The sequence below is a fragment of the Ammospiza nelsoni genome, chromosome 32, assembly GCF_027579445.1.
Source record: "Ammospiza nelsoni isolate bAmmNel1 chromosome 32, bAmmNel1.pri, whole genome shotgun sequence".
Taxonomy (NCBI): domain Eukaryota; kingdom Metazoa; phylum Chordata; class Aves; order Passeriformes; family Passerellidae; genus Ammospiza; species Ammospiza nelsoni.
This window is the reverse complement of record NC_080664.1, coordinates 1565150-1584961: the sequence shown is the minus strand read 5'-3', so window position 1 is coordinate 1584961 and position 19812 is coordinate 1565150. Positions and strand designations below refer to the sequence as shown.

The following is a 19812-nucleotide window of genomic DNA, read 5'->3' as shown; positions in this document are numbered from 1 at the left end:
GGGATGGGGATGGGGGGGGGCGGGGGGGTCTGCGCGCGCCGCCGCCGCGGCGGAGGGAGGGGCGGACGGTGATTTTGGGGAGGGGGGGAGATGGAGAGCGCGCCGCCGCCCGCCTGACGTCACCGGGCTCGAGCCGCCGCCGCCGCGGACGGGAACGGGGGGGGGGGGGGGGGGGACACGCGCGTGGCGTTGGGGGGGGGGGTCCTACGCGCATGCGCGTGCGGGGCCGGGGTTGCGCCCCCCGGTGGGTGTGGGCAGGGACAGGGTCCCGTGTCGGTACCGGTATTGGTATCGGTATGGTCCGGCCAGGGGTCCAGTGTCGGTACCGGTATCGGTCTGGGCAGCGGTCCGGTGCCGGTACCGGTATTGGTATCGGTACGGTCCGGCCAGGGGTCCGGTGTCAATAATATATATACAGGCAGAGGTGTCGGTATCGGTGTCAGGGGTCCGGTGCCGGTATCAATGTCAGTATGGTACGTTCAAAGATTCGGTAGGAGTGTCCATGTCAGTATGGTACGGGCAGAGATCCGGTGGGACTGTCGGTGTCAGTATGGTCCGGGAGGGGTCCGGTGCCGGTGCCGGTATCGGTGTCAGTATGGTACGAGCAGGGCACCAGGGCCGGGGCCGGTGTGACACAGGTACAGGTACAGCGCTGCGGGTCCCGTTCACACGCGGTACCGGCCCGCGATGCCGCTCCAGAGCCCGGCCCGGCCCTGCTGTGGTGGCCCCCAGGTGCGGGGGAGGCCCAGCTCCCCTCTACCGGCACACGGTACAGGCTGTGGGTCAGAAACGAACGAGGCAGCAGGACCCTCATCATCCTCAGGGGCAGCGGGACACTCTCAGGGCTGCAGGACCTTCGCTGTCCCGGGCCCTTCACCATCCCCGAAGGCATCAGGAGCATCGCCATTCTCCCAGGACAGCAACACCATCAGCACCCCAAGGGCTTTGGGACCCTCACTGTCCCCCCAAGGGTCGTGGGACCCTCGCCATGTCCGAGGGCAGTGGGACCCTCACTGTCCCCTGTCACCCCCCAGAGCTGTCACCCTCCAGGGCACAGGACCCTCGCCATGTCCAAGGGCAGTGGGACCCTCATTGTCCCCCCCAGGGCAGTGTGACCCTCACTGTCCCCCCAGTGCAAGGAGTCCCTCGTCACCCCCCAGAGCTGTCACCCCCCAGGACCCTCGCCGTCCCCCCAGCCATCCCTGCAGTGGCTACAGAAGCAAGGCTCAGGACCGGGCGGCCAGAACAGCAGACCCCCATCATGGGAGTCCCGCCATCACTCACCCAACTCCTGCTTTGACTGAGAGCCGTGACGTCAGAGCCAGAGCCGTGACGTCATCCAGTGGCCACTCCGCTGCCTGCCAGGGCCCGGGGCCGGGGAGGGAGATGGGCAGCGGTGCCGACGCCGTAATCGGGCACCATGCGACCCCTCCGCGTGATGTCATATGTTTTTTTAATTATGTCACACGCCCGCTCCGCCCCACCCCGCTCAGGCAGCTGCGGGGGGAGAGGGTGATTCAGGCTGCTGCGGCGCCAGATGTTCGGGAAAACGTCCAGATGTTCCCGGGACGCCGCCCCGGCAGAAGTGCCGGGGTGGCAAAAATCGCGGTGTAACCCGGTGGGCTGGAGGGGTTTTGGGGGCCGGTTCTGTACCTCGCATTCCCCCAGAGCCCCCAAACGTCGCACAGGACCCGGGGAGCGGGTGCGATTCTGATTCCTCCCACAGCCCCCTCCCCACTCGAGACCGTCCTGGACGGGGGCGTGGGGGGGCCGGGAAGCCCTTTCCCAGTCCCGAACGGGTTTCCACTCTCCCGGGATGTTCCGGTACACCGTGGATAAGCCGCGCTCGCGGGACCCCCGGGCGCGTTTGATGCTGGGAATGGCAACACCGAGAGTTCACTGGCGTTCCCGGGAGGAGCCGGGAGGAACAGCCATGTCCCAACCCCGGTATCGCATCCCCAGTCCCGATACCACATCCCCACCCCCGGTCCCGCATCCCCACCCCCGGTACAGCATCCCCAGTCCCGGTATCGCATCCTCACCCCCGGTACCGTATCTCCACCCACGGTACCGCATCCCCAGCCCCGGTACTTCATCCCCAGCCCCGGTACCGCATCCCCACCCCCGGTACCGCATCCCCAGCCCCGGCAGCACCGGCCCCGCTACCGCACCCTCACCCCCGGTCCCGCATCCCCAGCCCCGGCAGCACCGGCCCCGGTCCCGCATCCCCAGTCCCTGTCCCGCATCCCCAGCCCTGGCAGCACCGGCCCCGACGCCCTCGGTTCGCCCCGGTAGCACCGCGGTGCGGCAGCGCCCCCTAGCGGCCCCGAGGCGGCCGTGCCCGGTGCTGCTCCCGCCGCTCCGGTGGGCGCGGGGATCAGAGCGGTTGAAGGAGCGTCCCGGGGCGGGCCGGGTACCCCCGTGAAGAACCAAATCCCCCCCAAGCAATGAGCACCACTTTCAGTGCCCCCGCTCCCGTGTTCGGTTCGGTACCGGAGGGCGCAGCACAGCCCGGGACCAGCCACGGGCACGGACCCCAAGACGGGGACCGGGGTTCAAACCGTGCGGGGAAGGTGCAGCCCGGGATCAACGGCCCGGTGCGCACGGGAACAGCGGTGCCACGGAACCGGGACACCCGCGGGAATGGGCCGGGGGCACCCACGGGAGTAGGCGGGGGGCTTGGAAGGGAGGCAAAGAAGGACCTGATTAGAGCAGGAGTTAGGTCAGGAGTGGGTGTCACAGATGGGGCGGGGGGACACGCGTGGGTACGAGCAGGGGGTGTGTGGGGGCTGCATGGGGGTCACGAGTGGGATTTGGGGTAAGAGCGTGGTCTTGATAAGGAGGACAGGAATGGGGAGATACGGAGCAAGAGTGGGGTCACGACCGGGTGGGGGCTGATATGGGACGGACGCGGAGCCGGTGGGTGCCGCAGCCCCTCGGTGGCGACGTGCGGGGATCCCACGTCCTGCCGGGACTCGTCCCGATCCCGGTGCCCTCCCATCGATCCGCTCACGCGTCTCCTCCCTCTTCCTGCGCTCGGCGCTTCCCGGCGGAGCGGGGACCGGCCGCGCCCGCCGCCGCTATGGAGTGAACGAGAGGCCGCGGGGCCCGGCCGGAGCGGCCGCCCCCCGCCCGCGGCTGCTCTCGCCAGGTAACGGCGGGCGGGACCGGGAGCTCTGCCGCTGCTTGGCACCTCCCGGTTCGGGGCACCGAGCTGGGAACCGGGGTGGGACGGGATATCCCAGGGGTGGGGGATACCCGGGGCTGGGGGGGGTGTCCAAGGACACCTCCCTCCTCCGGGGGTGGGCAGTGACACGTGTGACAGGCTGAGGGGGAGGTCCCCCTTGTCAGCCCCTCACTGGGGTGTTTGGGGATGGGATGGGGATGGGGAAGGGGCTCTGGGACCGGTGGCACCGAGGCTGTATCGGCCACCGAGGTGGAAACGCAGCCCAGCTCGACCCGAAGTCTGGAGCACCTACTGAGGATGGCATGCAGCTCTGCTGGCATCCAGCTCTGCTGGCACCCCACTCTCCTGGCACCCCACTCTCCTAGCTTGGCGCTGCTTGGGGACAGGGCATGCATGGGGCAAAGGAAGATCCCTTCTTTTCCCTGTCCCACTGGTGGACCTCGACAGTGAGTTCCTGGGACGGGAGCGGCACCAAATCCAGGCCGGGCTCCCGGAGCTGTGAGTCATCCTGGGCTGGGTCGGCTGGGAAGGCCCCGCTCCTTTTCCTACGAACCAGAGGAAATTTCATGCCCCCAAAACGTGGGTGTCCTCCTCGTGTCACTGTCACCAGTGTCCCACCGTGTCCTGTGTTCTGGCCTCAGCCTCGGCTGGCAGCAATGGCGTCCTCAGCACTCTGGGGAAACTGAGGCACGCTGAGGGGCAGAAATGTTCCTCGGGTTCTTCCCGGTGAGGACAGAGTCAGAGAGAAGTCCGGGTGTTCATAGCATTTGGAAAACCTTGGAATATCCGAGAAAGCCTCGAGGAATTTGCGGGCAGGATAGGGAACGTGCTCTGAGGTGCCCCCGCAGGGTGAGGAGGGTGCAGAGGGCTGGGAGATCACAGATCCAGGCTGGGACATCGCAGAGGGGACATGGCCAGGGGTGGGATCCATCCCTGTCCCCCCAACACAGCCTGCCCCAGGATTGGGGGCTGAGGGTTGGCTGCCAGCAAGGGCTAGTGGTTAATGAGTAACATCCGTGGGATGTACGGCAGCACCCCGGGACCGGGAAGGGGACGGGGAGTGTTACGGCACTTCCAGCTTGGGAACAAGGTTTCCTGTTGCAGTGACAGCACAAAGCTCGTACTGAGACTCTGGGGGTCCCTGAGCCCCCTCTCCGAGCCTGGCCTCCTCCTGAGCCACCTTCTCGCCCAGCCTCGCGGGTAGGCAAAGCTCTTGGGTGGAGGAGGAAGCGAAAGTGGCTGCGTGGAGAGGGTTTGGGGAGGGGGAGAGGGTCGGGGGCGGCTTCTCCCCCTCCCGTGTTGTGTTGTGTCCTGCCCCGTGTCGAGCCGGTTTTCCCGGCTATAACACACCTGCGACCTCGGTTTCCTTTGGAGGAGGGTCCCCATGGGATGTTGCCCCCAGGAGGGAATTGGGAAAACCAGAAGAGGGAAAGCTGGAAATTGGGATTGGAAGGATTCAGAGCACGCCTGGGCTGAAAGAGCTGCTGTGATTGATGCCAGGAGGGGACAAGGCAGATCCCCCGCCTCGAGCTCCTCCTGGGCTGTGGGAGGAGGAGGGAGCAGAGCAGCTTCTCCTGCAGGCTCCCAGCAGATCCAGGCATGCCTGGCTTAAGGCTTACGCTCCAGGTTGGCGCTTTCCAGCCAGCAACTGCCTCCCAGGGCTGAGCAGAAATACAGGTTTAATGGGGAAGGAGCATGGGGATTAACCTCGAGGGTGGCAAAAGGAGAGGCTGTTTTTCCCCCTCCTGCCAAGAATCCCATTGGGACTGTGGGGAAAAGCCCAGCAGCATTCCCAGAACTGCTGTGTGCGTTTCCCACCGGGCATTGACCCCTGGGAGTCACCTCATGCCCTGCAGTGAATCCTTGGAATGTTTACTCCGGGCAGCGTGAAGTCGAAAGCAAAAGCATTTCTGGAAGGCGTCAACCTGCAGCCACCATGACCGGTGCCTTCCTGGGGTGGCACCTTGAGGGCTGGCGAGCCTCGGGCTGCTCCCTCCTCAGGGCTCCGGGCAGGCCGCAGGCGTTTGTTTGCTCCGGCCGCGACGTTGCCCAGTGACGCCGGCTTCCTTCCCCTCGTAGGCTTCTCGGAGTCTCTCAGCTCCACCTCCGCCCTACGCCTTCGGCGGCTCCGCGCGGCCCAGGCCCGTGGGGAACAACGCGCTGCCCGCGGGGGCACTCGAGCCGTGCCCGCGGCTCCGCGCTCGCCCCTTCGCCTGAGGGCACGGCGGGCCCGGCCCGCGCCGCCCCGGGGGTCCCGCCGCTGCCCGGCCCCTCGGCTGGGCTGTGAGACGCCACCGGGGCTGCGGGATCCGCCGCGGGATCGGGCCTTGGCCCCGGGCGGGGCCGGCGGAACCGGCAGTGAGGTGTGTGTCTGTTTGTGTGTGTGCGCCTGGAGACCCCCCTGGCCGGGCGGGCCCGCGGGGCTGCGGCGGGGCCTGAGGGGGCGAGCGGGGCGGGAGCGAGGGCGGGAACTGCCGGGAAGAGGCGCGGGCAGTGCTGAGGGGACGGGCTGGGAGTGTTGGGGTTCCGACGCCCACCTTGGGGTGCGGTGGGGCCGTGAGCCTCCAGCCCGGGCTTTCCAGGTGGAATTCCCCATTTAGCCCCTCATTCCAGGTGGAATTCCCAATCTAATGCCTCATTCCAGTTCTGTTCTTGTTTTTCCTGATCTCTGGAGCCTACCGAGTGTGAGGGCCTCCAACTCAGCCATTCCAGGTGGAATTTCCAGGTGGAATTCCCTCATTCCAGTTCTGTTCTTGCTTTTCTTGATCTCTGAGGCCCGCTGAGTGTGAGGGCCTCCAGCCTGGGCATTCCAGGTGGAATTCCCTCATTCCAGTTCTGTTCTTGCTTTTCCTGATCTCTGGAACCTACCGAGTCTGAGGGCCTCCAGCTCAGGCATTCCAGGTGGAATTCCCAATGTAATGCCTCATTCCAGGTGGAATTCCCTGTGTAACCCCTCATTCCAGTTCTGTTCTTGCTTTTCCTGGTCTCTGGAGCCTACCGAGTGTGAGGGCCTCCAACTCAGCCACTCCAGGTGGAATTCCCTCATTCCAGTTCTGTTCTTGTTTTTCCTGATTTCTGGAGCCCACCTTGTGTGAGGGCCTCCAACTCAGCCATTCCAGGTGGAATGTCCAATCTAGCACCTCATTCCAGTTCTGTTCTTGCCTCTCCTGATATCTTGAGCCCACTGACTGTGAGGGTCTCCAGCCCAGGCATTCCAGGTAGAATTTCCTATGTAAAGCCTCATTCCAGTTCTGTTCTTGCTTTTCCCGATCTCTGCAGTCCACTGAGTGTGAGGGGCCCTCCTTGTGAGGGACACCTGAGGAAATTCTGGGGCACAGCCAAGCCACCTCACTGGGGTCACCCCAGTGGAACAGCCTCACCAAGTTTGGGGGAGTTCACACTTCTCCAGCTGTCCAGGAGTTCCACAATCTTCCAGCTCTCCCATGCCCAGTCCAGCAGCACTTGCCCATCCCTTTGAAAATCCTTGTGGCAAAAGGAGCAGGGAATCCCCAGAGATTCGGGAAACTGAGGCACAAGTGGGCTGCCAGCCCGCCCAGGATTGCCCAAGAAGCTGATCCTGGATCAACTTTCCCACTCCTCCTCCTCCTCCCCAGCAGCCCCAGCCCAGTGGAGCAGCGGGTTCAGACGTGGAGGGACAAGCAGCAGCTCTTGGCCCTCAAGGGCTGGCTGGGGGCTGCTCAAGTGGTCCCTATCCCCTCTCCTGCCTGCAGGTGACTGTTCCAAGATGTCCCTGTGGAACCTCGTGTCCCACATGCCACCAGAGGAGTTCAGCAGCCTCTCCACAGAGTTTCCCCGGAGCCTGCGCTGTCTCCTGGCCGAGTGGCTGGAGAACCAACCCTGGTGAGTCCCCCAGACCCTTCCTGCCTGGAATTTGGGGATCACACAGGGGTAGGAGTGGGATCCATGCCCATTCTCCCAACTTTTCCCCTCTCCAGGGAGTTCATCAATGGCTCAGATGCTTTCTGCACCAGCATGGCCAGTAGGATGCTCTCAGACATGCTGGACAAACTCCACAGCGCTGCCGGCAGCGACGGGCAGCAGTGCCAGATCCTGCAGCAAATCAGCAACATCGAGGTGTGCAGGGACCCTGGGGCTGGGCCACGCTGGGATTGCAGCCAGCTCCCAGGAAAACTTGGTTATTTTATGCTGGAAGGGCTCAATGCCTAAGGATGGTCCCTGTGTGACAAAATTTTCCAGGCTTGTGAGCAGTGAACAGACTCAGCTATTGGGTTTTTGGGATTGTTTTTGCTGTCTGAGGTTCTGCAGCCACATCTTCCCTGAAATGGTCCTGTGGGGACCCCTCTGAGCCCCTCAGCCCCCAGTTGTTGGTACCTGAGGGCTGTCTCTGCAGATGTTCCCCATTTTCTGCTCGAGTGTTTGTTTTCTCCTTCCTCCAGGCTTTGTGGGTCTGCATTTCCTCCTGCCATGAGCTCTGGGTTTCATTTTTGGTGCTCTTTCTCTTATCAAGGCTGTTGGAATTGCTCTGTCTCTTTCACAACCCTCTGATTTATCTCCTCTGGCCAGTGGAGCTCGGAGCACCAGAGCTGAGCAGGGCTCAGTCCCAGAGCCCCATTCTGGTTGAAAATTCTGCTTTTTTTGGTAACAGACCTTTTTAATATTCAACATTTGGGAAGGGATCAGCTTTAGTCACAACTTCTGGGGAACAGGGTGACTTTTCAAAACAAGATTTTGTTGCTTTGTTGCTTTTTTGCTGTAGGAAACAAGCAGATGTTTCAGCTTAGGGATTTTTTATTATTTAAAATGCTGACGCAGAGCAGCCCTCCTGTGTTCACTCCTCCCTCCATCCCTCATCCCAGAACACCAAATCCTCACTCCTCCATGCCCAGCCAGGCTGTTCCCTGCTCTTGGTGCTGCTGTGGCCAGGTGACCCCCAGGATGGGCAACCACAGGGTGCAGATGGGAGCGAAACTTGGGCTTCTCATGCCCTGAATTCCAAATTTTCCCTGGAAAAGCCCACGGGGCTGCATCCAGACCCCCACACTGGAGCTCCCACCGGCACAGGAACCCACCAAGCACGTCATCAGCCATTCCCCCATCGTGTTTCTGCTGCTGTTTTGGGAAGTTGCTAATTTGGGAAATGCGTGAAGGCCGCAGAAGCTGGCACGGGGACACGGGAGGCAGAGCCAGCAGGGGAATTCCTCTCCCTGGTTTTTTTCAGTGGAAAGCATTGATCCACCCAGGGCAGCTGGGAGAGTCTCCCCCAGGTGTCAGGCTGGAGGCTGGAGGAAATGCTCACAGGAATCCTTTCAGTTTGGATGTTTTTTTTCTCTATTTGAAGTTGATTCTCTACTTTTTATACCAAAAAAAATAGAGTTGGAGCCGATGATCCTGATGTTCCCTCCAACTCCAGATATCCCATGATTCTGTGCACCATTTAAAGCGGTTTTAAAGCTGGAAATCAGCTCTGTGGTTGTTACAGAACCCCTGAATTACTTTGTCCAGGTGTTGTGGGAAGGAGAAGGGGTGGGAGGGGACAAGGGTGTCCCCCCTGACACCCCTAATTTGTGTCCCCCTCCCCAGAGCACCTTCTGCCGGGACCCTCTGCGCCTGGTGGCCGTCGTCAGAGCCGTCCTGGAGGGCGAGAAGGCAGCCGTGCTCAAACGGGTGGGTGTCCCCTGCCCTCCTCCCGGGCACCCCGAGGTGCAGAGCCACCCACAACCCCCCTGACCCCTCTCTGCTCTGCCCCAGGACCATCATCTGCCTCTCAGCTTCCACCGGCGGCAGGAGGAGCTGAAGTTCAGCCTGGGGCTGCAGCGGCTGCAGCACCGAATCCGGGAGATCCAGGCGCTCCAGGAGGAGGGGCCAGGGCGGGATGGGGCTGTGCAGAGCCCCATGGCTCCCAGGGAGCTGCCCACCCTCATCCTGGAGGCTGTGAAGGAGCTGGAGGCGGCCAAACAGCAGGTCCTGAAGAGGATCCAGATTTGGAAGAGACAACAGCAGCTGGCAGGGAATGGGGCCATCTTTGAGGAGAATCTGGCACCGCTGCAGAAGAGGTGAGGGGGCACAGGGCAAAGCTGAGGGATCCTGAGCAACCTGCTCCCACCACCAGGTGAGTGAGGATGGGGTGCTGAGTGTCCCCCTTTCCCCAGGTGTGAGAACCTGGTCGAGGTTTACTTCCAGCTGCAGCAGCAGGTGATGGCAGCGAGCACAGAGCTGGGCCCTGAGCTGCTGCCCCGGCTCCTGGAGCGCTTCAACGAGGTCTTGTCCAGCCTGGTCAAGAGGTAACACCTGGGGGCTGTGGTGGCCAGGGTTAAGGTGGATCTGGTGGCTGTGCCAAGTGCCACGGTGCCCCTTTGTCCCTCAGCTCCTTCCTGGTGGAGAAGCAGCCCCCACAGGTGCTGAAGACCCAGACCAAGTTCCAGGCGAGCGTGCGGTTCCTGCTGGGCCCGCGGCTGCTGAAGGCACTGCCCAAGCCCTACGTGGTGAGGGCTGACATGGTGACAGAGAAGCAGGCACGGGAGCTGGAGCTCAGCAACTACAGCAACACCCTCAGGTGAACAGTGGGTGTGGGGAAAGAGGGTTTCCCAACCACCATTCCCCCCCTAATCCCCTTCTCTACCCAGTGAGAGCACGGGGGAGATCTTGCACAACACAGTGGCACTGGAGACCAACCCCACCAGCGGGAACTGCTGTGCCAACTTCAAAAACGTGGTAAGTGCCACCAGCTAGGGGCTGGGTTGTGGCCTCCATTGGGGTTTTGGGGGTCCTGAGGCTGGGGATGCTCAGCTCTCCCTCCCCAGCTGCTGAAGAAGATCAAGCGCTGCGAGCGGAAGGGCTCAGAGTCGGTGACGGAGGAGAAATGCGCCGTCCTCTTCAGCACCAACGTCACCTTGACCCCCAGCAACATCTCCATCCACCTCCAGGTACCATGGGATGGGGCTGGATGTGCTGAGCCTTCCCCTGTGGGACGCTGGGACAGTCCCAGGGCAGCCACCACGCCTGGCTCAGGGACACTGTGTGCCCCCAGGTCCTGTCTCTGCCCATTGTGGTCATCGTCCACGGGAACCAGGACAACAACGCCAAAGCCACCGTGCTGTGGGACAACGCCTTCTCTGACATTGTGAGTGCCACCAGCTGCAGGGAAGGAGCTGGAAACTGGGGCTGACTGGGCTTTGGACTCCCACCAGTGCAGGTGGGAGCAGGAGCCCAGGGTGGGACATGGTGGGCATCCTGTCCTGATGTCCCCCTGCCCGGCCACAGGACCGGGTGCCCTTTGTGGTGGCCGAGCGTGTGCCCTGGGACAAGATGTGTGACACCCTGAACCTGAAGTTCATGGCAGAGGTGCAGACCACCAAGGGGCTCCTCAAGGAGCACTACTTCTTCCTGGCCCAGAAGATCTTCAATGACCACAGTGCCAGCCCCGAGGACTTCCAGAGCCGCCACGTCTCCTGGGCCCAGTTCAACAAGGTGACTGCGAGGGATGGCCAGGGTGGGCAGGGGCCAGTGTGACCATAGTGAGCCTCATGGCCTCTCTCTGCCTCAGGAGATCCTCCCTGGCCGGGGATTCACCTTCTGGCAGTGGTTTGATGGAGTCCTGGACCTCACCAAGAGATGCCTTAAAAGTTACTGGTCGGACAGGTGGGTGCCCCAGGGCTGGGCTTTGAGGGGGTCCTGATCCCACCCCACTGCCATGGGTGGTCCTGATCCCTGTTCCCTACCCATCCAGGCTCATCATGGGCTTCATCAGCAAGCAGTATGTGTGCAAGCTGCTGAGCATGCAGCCAGATGGGACCTTCCTGCTCCGCTTCAGCGACTCCGAGATCGGGGGTGTCACCATCGCTTATGTCATGCGGGGCAAGGACGGTGAGATGGGGTCAGGTGCTGTGCAAGGGAGGGGTCCTCACTGCCAGGGGGTGTGGGCATTTCCAGGAACCAGCACTGGAATGCAGTGACGTGTCTCCCCTCACTCAGGCTCCAGCCAGGTGGAAAACATCCAGCCCTTCTCTGCCAAGGACCTGTCCATCCGCTCCCTGGGCGACCGCATCCGGGACCTGGGGCAGCTGCGGAACCTGTACCCCAACATCCCCAAGGACCAGGCCTTTGGGAGTCACTACAACAGTGAGTGGGGAGGGCCTGGATGGGGCCTGGGGTGTCCCACTGCGATGCTGTGAGGGGGGTTATGGACCAGGCCTTTGGGAGTCACTACAACAGTGAGTGGGGAGAGCCTGGATGGGTCCTGGGCTCCCCTTCTGCACCCCAGCAATGCTGTGAGGGGGGTTATGGACCAGGTGTACAACAGTGAGTGAGGAGGGCCTGCATGGGCCCTGGGGTGCCCCTCTGCAATGCTGTGAGGGGGGTTATGGACCAGGCCTTTGACAACAGTGAGTGGGGAGGGCCTGGGTGAGTCCTGGGGTGTCCCTCTGCACCCCAGCAATGCTCTGAGGGGGTTATGGACCAGGCATTTGGGAGTCACTGCAACAGTGAGTGAGGAGGGCCTGGATGGGCCCTGGGCTGCAGGGGCCCATCCTCTCATCTCCTTCTGAGAATGAAAATTCATTATAAACTTTAAAGTCCCCATCAGCCTAAAAATAGACTTCTACTCCCTTACCTTCTTCCCCATTGCACTGGTCGTATCATGATCTATCCTACAAGATATATGGCCTCAGACCCCTACATTACAAAATTGTTCACCTACCTGCTATTCTTCATTGAAGATCTTCTGGGCCAGGAAGAAGTAGTGCTCCTTGAGGAGCCCTTGGTGGTCTGCACCTCTGCCATGAACTTCAGGGTGTCACACACACTCTGCACCCCAGCAATGCTCTGAGGGGGGTTATGGGTGTCACCCAGGTGGCCCCAGGGCTCGCAGGGGCAGCTGGGGCTGGCAGAGATGGTTGGCAGGGCATGGTGGGGTTGGTGGTTCATGGATGGTTCTCCTCCCTGAGCAGAAGAGCAGACAGGCAAGGACGGCCGGGGCTACGTCTCCACCGCCATCAAGATGACTGTGGAGAGTGAAAGGTGGGTGTGAGGCCATCTCTGTGCCGGAGGTGTGTGCATATGGGCCAGGGTTTGCACAGACCCCTGGCCAGCAGGGGGAAATGCCTGACTGCGGAAAACAGAGCTGTGCTGGTGGGCAAAGAGCCCTCAAGCTGTGCTGGGCATGTCTGTGCATCTCCCACCTCTCCTCGAGCACCCATTGGCACATGTCCCCCTTCAGAGCCCCCTTTGAGCACCCACTGGCACATGTCACCCTTCAGAGTCCCCCCTGAGCACCCAGTGGCACATGTCCCCTTTCAGAACCCCCCTGAACACCCATTGGCACATGTCCCCCTTCAAAGCCCCCCTAAACACCCAGTGGCACATGTCCCCCTTCAGAGCCCCCTTTGAGCACCCACTGGCACATGTCCCCCTTCAGAGCCCCCCTGAGCACCCAGTGGCACATGTCCCCTTTCAGAGCCCCCCTGGCACATGTCCCCCTTCAGAACCCCCCTGAGCACCCACTGGCACATGTCCTCCTTCAGAGCCCCCCTTGAGCACCCAGTGGCACATGTCACCCTTCAGAACCCCCCCTGAGCCTGGGCCTGGCAGTGCTGATGGGCTCCATGTGTTTTTGCAGGGACCAGCACCCTCCAAACACCATGGGGGCCCCCCCCGAGGCCCCCCAGGCCCAGATGTTCAACCTGCCCATGCTGCAGCACGAGCTGCACCCTGAGAATCTGCAGCCACTGCTGGGCCCCATGTGGTGAGTGCCCTGCTGTGGGGCATGGGGTGGGGGCTGTGGCAGTGCCCCCCCCTCAATCTGAACCTCTGTGTGTGTGCACTGCAGCTCCCCCACTCCATTCTGCCCCCAGCCCATGCCTGGGGGCTACCCCCCGGTAGAGAGCAGCATCATGACGGTGCCCGACAGGCTGACCCCCCCCTTCCACAGGTAGGAGCAGGGCAGGGCAGGGCAGGGTGGGGGGCACGGGGGACACCCCACCACCCCCAGCACATTTCAGGGGTGTTCCCCTCTCTCTGAGTGCTCCTGCTCCCCACAGCCCATCACAGATGCTGTCGCCTCCCTCGCTGTCCCACTGCCAGGACCCTGCCTTCAGGACCCCTGGGTAAGAGCTGGCACACAGGTGGAAGGGGGGCACCATGCCCTGTGCACCCCTTTACCCCCTCCCCACCCAATGCCAAGCTGGCAGAGCCCCACACCAGCCCCCCATAAACCAAGCAGTGCCCCCCAATACTTTGGGGCTGGTGAGTGCCCTGGGGGACAGTTTCTACCCCATTCTTTGCCACCCCAGACCCTTCATGCCCAACCAGTTCCTGCCCGGGGAGGTCCCGCAGCTGCTGCCCGCGGGTCCCTCAGCGGATCCGCAGGACGTGGACATGCCCGAGCTGCCCCCGTTCCCGCTCATGGAGGACGCGTCGCTGCAGAGCCCTCCGCGGTGGTAAGCACGGGGAGGGGACAGCAGGGGGAAGCCTCTCCCAGTCCCCACCCTGTCACCCTGCTGTTTCTGTCCCCAGGATGTCGCCCAGCATGGATCAGCCATCAGCCTCAGAGTTGGAGCACCTTCTGGAGGTGTCCCCGTTGCCCCCCTTTGCCCCCCTCCAGCAGCACAGCGTGTACCCCAATTCCAGCCTGTCCTCCTGGGGGCTGGGGGACGCACGGTGGGATGACAGCATCCGGCCAGGACACGCGTGAGGGGGCTCCTGGTGAGGGGAGGGGGACATCGGACTGCGACCCCCTCCCCTCACTCCCTCCCAGCCTTGCTGGGTTCATGGACTTGCCACAACTCCCGCAGCAGTGAAAACTCCAGCTGGGAAAGGCGATGTTGGGGTGATTTGGGGTAACCCCTGTCCCCCCCCACCTCCGTGCATTGCTGCCCGCCCCTGCCGGGGGTCCGCGGGTGAGGGGTGCGGGTTTAGGGGGGCCCCGTCCTGCGTGGGGGGCACCGGCAGCAGCCGCACGCGGTGCCCCCAGCCCACGCCCGCCGGGATGAGTCACCGCGGGGGCGGGAGGCGGCAGCGCGAACGGCGCCGGGGCGGAGGTGCCAGCCCGGTGCCCCCGGCAAAGGAGGGGGGACACACCGGGACCCCCATGGAAAGTGGGGGACACGACCCTCCCCGCACCCCCGCAGTCAGCGCTTGCTTTGGGGTTTTTTGTTCGTCACTCCCCCTCCCTGCCTCCAGGCTGGAGCAAGGGGGGTAGGAAGATAAGCCATAAAATAAAGTTTTATTCCAAAATAACAAAATAAATAATCTACTGTACACGGTACAAAGGAAGAGTCGCTAATGCTCTAAAAAGACACCACACAGTCCTAACGGGGGGGTGGGGGTGTGAATGGGAACCCCGGGGCTGGGTTTGTAGGGATGGGGGGGATAAGGAGGGGGTTTGGGGTGGGGTCGGGGGGGGAACAGCACCTCCCCAGTGCCCATCAAAGCCGCCTGCATCGTGCTGGGAGGGGGTGCCACCCCCCTGGCACGTGTGGCACCCCCCGGCACAACAGGGACCATGCTGGAAGCACACGCAGGTATCGGGGTGCGGGGGGGGGGATGCGTGCGGGGGTGTGGGTGCGGGGGGGGGGTATTTACAGCCGATTCGGTGCTGGGGGGTGGTCGCAGGGTTTGGGGGGGGGTGCACAGTGAGCTGGCACGTGCTGCGGGGAGGGGGCTGGCGGCTGCTGCGTGGGCGCTGCGGGTGCGGGTGTGTGTGGGGGGGGACCGTGTGCCCGGCGTGGGCGGCAGCGCTGACGTGGGGGAGCGCACAGTGCGACGCGTCTGTCCCCGAGCTGTGATGGGGAGGGGGGAACGGTCAGCACGGGGCTCTACAGGGTGGGCTCCAGTCCATCGAGGGCTCCCCAGCCCTGGGGGAGCGGAGCCGGGCGGGATGAGGGTATTGCTGCCGCGGGGAGTTCGCATCCCGCCGCGGCTGAGGTAACCAGAGCGTCGCTGTGGGACGGGAGGGGGGCCAGGGAGGGTTGTGGATGAGACCCCCCCCTCCCGTCCCCAAGCTCCCCGGGGCCCGGAGCGCCGCCGCACCCGTCCCCCAGCACGTTATTGCTTCGTTAATGGTGGCGGGGGGGCTACAGGGGCCTCACTGCCTGCTGGTCTCCTGCTCCACCTTGATGGTGCCCCGAGGGGGGTCTGGGGGGGCCGGAGGACCCCGTTCCGCCAGCCCGTCCTCGAACTCTGCGGGGAGAACACGGGAGACGGAGTCAGGACACGATTCTACAGCACAAGGCAGCGGTGCCCTCCTGACCCCTGCCCGCGGCAAAGCCCCCCCGGCCCCTCGGGGGGCTCACCTGGTCCCGGGGGCTTCCCCGGCAGGCAGGGGCTGAGCCGCCCCACGCGGTCGTGAGAGACCAAGCGGGCCAGGCGCAGCCCCTCGTCCATCAGCGTCTGCTGGAGGATGTGGCGGCTCCAGAGCCCGTGGGGAGCGAGGCCGAGGGGCACGTCCGGGGCCGCGCCGGGCGGAGGGGTCAGCCGGGGACAAGCGCCCGCCGCTGCCGAGAGAGGGGCGACAATCAGCTCGGGGAGAGGGGGCCGAGCACCACCAGAGAAAGGGAGAAACCCCGCACTCACCCTGTAAATGGCCATCGAGGCTCTCCCCGGAGATGCTGCCCGTGTCCTCCTCCAAGCTGGCTCGGTACCCGGCGCCGGGCGGCTCCAACCCCACCGGCAGTGCCAGGAGCTCAGGGCGGCTCTGCTCTCCTGCCTGCCAGGAGCACACAGGTGAGCAGAGATCCCCTGCACCACCCACCCCACAACACCCACGGCGCTGGCATGGGCAGCCCCGGGCACGTTGCAGCGTCACGCCCACAGGTGTGCACACCTGCACACGCTGCTCCCCCTGCACCTGCACCCACCTCCTGCTTGAGCCGCTTGGCCACCACGGCACCGCTGTCCTCGGGATGGGCTCTGGGGGTGGAAAGGGGCTGTGTCAGGAGTGGGGGTGGCCACAGCAAGGCTGTGAGCAGAGCCACCAGGCAGGTGGGGTTCTGGCACGGATGGAATTGGGGGTGGAAAAAAGAGGGAAGCAGCTGGAGAGCAAAGGGAAAAGGCAGCGCTGGCACGGTGGGCAGGGGACTTTGGGGATGGAGGCAAGAGATAGGGCATCCCCAGCGGCATCCCTTTGCTGCCTGGCATCCCTTCCCACGCCTGGCATCCCCGTCATTCCCATCCTCCCCACATCCCACGCTCCGAGGTCAGGCAGAAACCTCCCACACTGGCAAAGGGGAACCGGGGGCCACAGGGTGCTGCCCCATCCAGAAGTGCTGGGGGCAATGGGGTGACAACCAGACCCCCATAGGCCTACAAGGGTGGGGTTTGGGGCTCACCTGGCCACCTTGAGCGAGGACAGGTAGGTGCTCTCCCGTGCCACCTGCCGTGAGAGCGAGAAGAGCTCGACGCGCCGCAGCAGCAGCGAGTTGTCCCGCAGGCAGAACTGGGCGGCCGCCTCATTGATGATGAGCTGGGGGCAGAAAAGATGCGTGAGCGGGGACAGGGACACGGCAGCACCCACGGGACAGCACCACCCACACAACCCTCGGCTAAGGCAGCGCCAGCTCCAGCCTGGTGTGGGAGGAGAGCTCAAATCCCACCCACTCACCACACCCCCAGAGCCACCCCATTCCTTGTCCCATGTCCCAAGCCAGCACATCGCAGAACTCCAAGCACGGAGCTCACTCACCTCGTGCAGGGTGAGCTGCTTGCCCTCACGGCGCCGGGCCTCGCCGCGCCCGTAGATCGCGCTGTGCCGCCGGATCTCCTCCTCCTTCTGCCGGTCCCCGTCCTCCAGCTGGAAGATGTGCCCCACAGATTTGGCCAGCTTCTTGTTGAGCTTCATCAGCGCCCTCAGCTCGGCCTCGCCACCCCGAGGGCAGCTCTGCAGCAGCCTCTCCACGCTCTCCACCACCGTCCGTGCCAACTCCGGCTCCAGCTCCGTGCCCACCGCCTGCTCCCCGCTGCTCCCGCTCGGAGAGAAGGGGGGACCCCCGGGCTCCTCATCCCCTCCACCCTCCGACTCGGGGGTGCTCCTTCCTGGCCACGGTGGAGCTGCTGATGGTGACAGCTTCTCCCCTGGCTCCGTGGGGCTGCGCGCTGGGGGCGTCCCGGCGCTGCCACCCCCTTTGCCCGCTGCCTCTCCGGGGCTGGCGTGCCCGTTGCTGAGTGCCTTGCGCCCACCGGCCTCGGAGAGTTTGAAGAGTGGGATGCTGCTGACCGGGACGGCCGACACGGGCTGGCTGAAAAGCCCTGGGTTGGAGGCCCATTCCCGCAGGGCCTTCTGGAGGCGGCGGACGTGGAGGGGTTTGGTGGCCATGCCCACCAGCGCCATGATCTCCAGGAACTCCTCCTCGCCCGCCTCGCAGAGCTGCTGCACGTCGTCCCCCCCTTGCTGGATGAAGGTCTCGTAGTAGCCCAGCAGGTTGGCACGTTGCAGCACCCGGTAGAGCTGCAGCTCCCCCAGCGTGCGGGGCAGGGCCATGACGAGCCTGTGGTGGTGGACAGAGGACAGACGGACTCACCACCGGACAGACGGACATGCGGGAGAAAGCTCTCCCCACCCTTAGGCCTGGTACAGGGCAGAGGGAGCATTCCCGTGTGGTCCAGTGTCCCTAAACCACACGGGGCACCCAGTCCCACCCATGTGCTCCAAACTGGGACGGTCCCTGCAGCCACAGCCCCTGGACGTGGCACAGGCGCGAGTGGGGTCACCCTCACCCCAACCCCTACCCTGGGCTGTGCCCATCCTGTGCCCACCCCAGCCAGCATCCCCTCCATGCCAGGTCCTCACACAGGGCAGGACACACATCTGGGGGCTTCCCCCAGCCCCCCATGCCCGGGGGTCATGTTCCAGTGCCAATCCCACCATGGCCAATATCCCCCTGCCCTGCCATGCCCTGTTCTCCTGTAGGTCCCCTGGATCCCACCAGGGCCACCCTTCCCTGGTGACCCCGCCCCGCTCGGTGCTCCCATCCCCACCCCGGTTCCACCAGGTCCATCCCCCCGCAGCATCCCCGGTTCCCTCCAGTGCCCCGAGCCCACCCTGGGCCTTAACCCCCCCCCCATTCGTCCCAGCCCCATCGGGGTCGTCCCTTCCCCGGGCTCTCCGCTCTGCCCGGTGACCCCCACTGTCCATCCCCCCGTCCCTCTTTGCTCCCACCGCGGCCGAGCCTCCCGACCCCCCCGGTACCCTCCGGTGGGTGCCATCCTCTCGCCGTGCATCCCGGACCCTCCCGGATCCCCGTGGCCACCACCCCTGGTGCCCCCCGCCCTGCCCGGTGTCCCCCGCCGCTCCGTCCCCCTCCGCTCTCCCCCCAGTCCCACCGGGACTCCCGCCCTGCCCGGTGCCCCCCGTGTGCCCCATCCCCTCCCCGCCGTCCCCCCCGTTCGCTCACCGCCGCCTGGAACCGCCTCCGTCCGCTCCGCCCGCCCCGCCGGGCGGCCGGGGAGGGGCGGGGGGGCTCCGGGGCCGGCTCTAACCGGGGGGTTTGGGGGGTGCCGCTGCTCGGGGGGTCCCGCGGCCGGGCCGGGCGCGCTCCCTCCGCCGCGCCGCGCCGCTCTGCGCGCCGCCCACACGGGCGGGACCGTGAAATAGCAGCGGCCCCGGCTGCGCCGCGCGTGGGAGGCCCCGGGGGCGGATCCCGCGGCTGCCGCCCCCGCCGAGCGCGGGGAACGGGGGGGGGGGGGGGGGGGCAGCGGCGGGGGCGGCAGCACCGGGCCCCCTTCTTCCCTCTCCCCGTTACCGGAGCAGCGGGAGGGGAGCGGCGCCCCGCACGGCGGCACCGGGGGTCCCGCAGCCCCGGCAGGGAGCGGGCAGGACACGCGTGGCACCGGGGGGTCCGTGGCAGAGGCAGAAGCCCCCGAAGGGACGCGCGGTGCTCGGTGTTGGCGTGGACGCCCCGAATCCCCGCTCGCAGCATCGCCGGTGTCGGTGACAACGCGAGCGGGCGCGGGGATGCTCCGGGTACCGGCACCGCTGTCCCGGCAGTGCCCCCCGGTGCCGGAGGGCTGGTACTCGGTGTCACCGGCACGCACACGCTGCCACCGATGGGCTCCGGGGGGAGCAGCGATAACGGGAGCGGACGGAGATTTCTCGGGTGGGCTCGGGGGATGCTGGAGCCCCCCGCCCGCAGCACCGGGGTCTCTCCCGCGGGAGGGAGCACGGGGGGGATGTCACGGCCCGCACCCGCTCCGGCCCTGCGTGGCTCGGTGCTATTTATACCGCGGCCGGCGCCTGGCGTGGGGCCAGAGCCGCCCCCGCGCGATCCTGCCCGGCCTGGGGGGGCCGTGCCGGTGCCCGGGGCGCATCCCCGGAGCTACCGGGGGAGCAGCCGGGGCATCCCGCACGGGCACGGTGCCCATGGCGGGGGTCCTGCCCCAACCCTCCCGGTTCACCCCCCTCCCCACCGCCCCCCTATCACGCCCCCCCCTCCATTTTTCCCTTTTCCACGAGCAAGCGTCCGGCGCGGCGGGGCCGTTCCCAGCCCCGGCGCTGCCCCCGGCTGACGCACATCCTCCGCCCACGGCCCCGCCGCTTCCCGGCTCCGCCGCCCACGGCCCGCGGAGGGGGAGCGGGGGGGCCGCCCGAGCCCGCTCCCCGCTGCCCGCCCACGGGCGGCCGCCGCCCCACGGTGGAGGGGAGGGGACGAACCCAC

The 19812-nt window shown here is 65.1% G+C and overlaps 2 protein-coding genes across 4 annotated transcripts; one reads left to right on the top strand and one right to left on the bottom strand.

Annotated features, from left to right (window-relative positions):
* Nucleotides 1–3032: 3032 nt before the first annotated feature.
* On the top strand, nt 3033–14433 carry STAT6 (signal transducer and activator of transcription 6). Of its 3 annotated transcripts, none has more exons than XM_059491330.1 (20): nt 3033–3151; nt 6919–7048; nt 7144–7282; nt 8750–8833; nt 8918–9222; nt 9319–9450; nt 9534–9722; nt 9793–9880; nt 9970–10092; nt 10197–10289; nt 10430–10636; nt 10713–10807; nt 10896–11032; nt 11141–11287; nt 12115–12184; nt 12783–12908; nt 12993–13094; nt 13204–13269; nt 13456–13602; nt 13679–14433. In XM_059491330.1, the coding sequence occupies exons 2-20, from the start codon at nt 6933–6935 to the stop codon at nt 13854–13856; spliced, it is 2544 nt and encodes an 847-aa protein (XP_059347313.1). In that variant the 5' UTR covers nt 3033–3151; nt 6919–6932; the 3' UTR covers nt 13857–14433. The 3 variants fall into 3 exon arrangements, with proteins under 3 accessions (XP_059347313.1, XP_059347311.1, XP_059347310.1); XM_059491328.1 differs by lacking the exon at nt 3033–3151 and adding an exon at nt 5321–5550; XM_059491327.1 differs by lacking the exon at nt 3033–3151 and adding an exon at nt 5794–5899.
* Nucleotides 14434–14616: 183 nt separating this feature from the next.
* NAB2 (NGFI-A binding protein 2) lies at nt 14617–17783 on the bottom strand. Its single transcript, XM_059491331.1, has 6 exons — nt 16845–17783; nt 16492–16625; nt 16021–16072; nt 15737–15869; nt 15457–15657; nt 14617–15343 (listed from the first exon to the last, which is right to left on the bottom strand). Exons 1-6 carry the CDS (start codon nt 17637–17639, stop codon nt 15249–15251), a joined length of 1410 nt encoding a protein of 469 aa, XP_059347314.1. The 5' UTR covers nt 17640–17783; the 3' UTR covers nt 14617–15248.
* Nucleotides 17784–19812: the final 2029 nt, after the last annotated feature.

What these genes read in the sequence shown, in the direction of transcription:
- NAB2 (XM_059491331.1), bottom strand. Translation starts at nt 17,639, where the DNA reads ATGGCCCTGCCCCGCACGCTGGGGGAGCTGCAGCTCTACCGGGTGCTG. An exon ending in AGCAGCTCACCCTGCACGAG is followed by an intron (nt 16,626 to 16,844) that starts GTGAGTGAGCTC and finishes TTCTGCCCCCAG; the next exon opens with CTCATCATCAATGAGGCGGC. An exon ending in CCAAGCGGCTCAAGCAGGAG is followed by an intron (nt 15,870 to 16,020) that starts GTGGGTGCAGGT and finishes TGCTCCTGGCAG; the next exon opens with GCAGGAGAGCAGAGCCGCCC.
- STAT6 (XM_059491327.1), top strand. Translation starts at nt 5,818, where the DNA reads ATGCCTCATTCCAGTTCTGTTCTTGTTTTTCCTGATCTCTGGAGCCTA. An exon ending in AAAAGTTACTGGTCGGACAG is followed by an intron (nt 10,808 to 10,895) that starts GTGGGTGCCCCA and finishes CTACCCATCCAG; the next exon opens with GCTCATCATGGGCTTCATCA. An exon ending in CCACTGCTGGGCCCCATGTG is followed by an intron (nt 12,909 to 12,992) that starts GTGAGTGCCCTG and finishes TGTGCACTGCAG; the next exon opens with CTCCCCCACTCCATTCTGCC.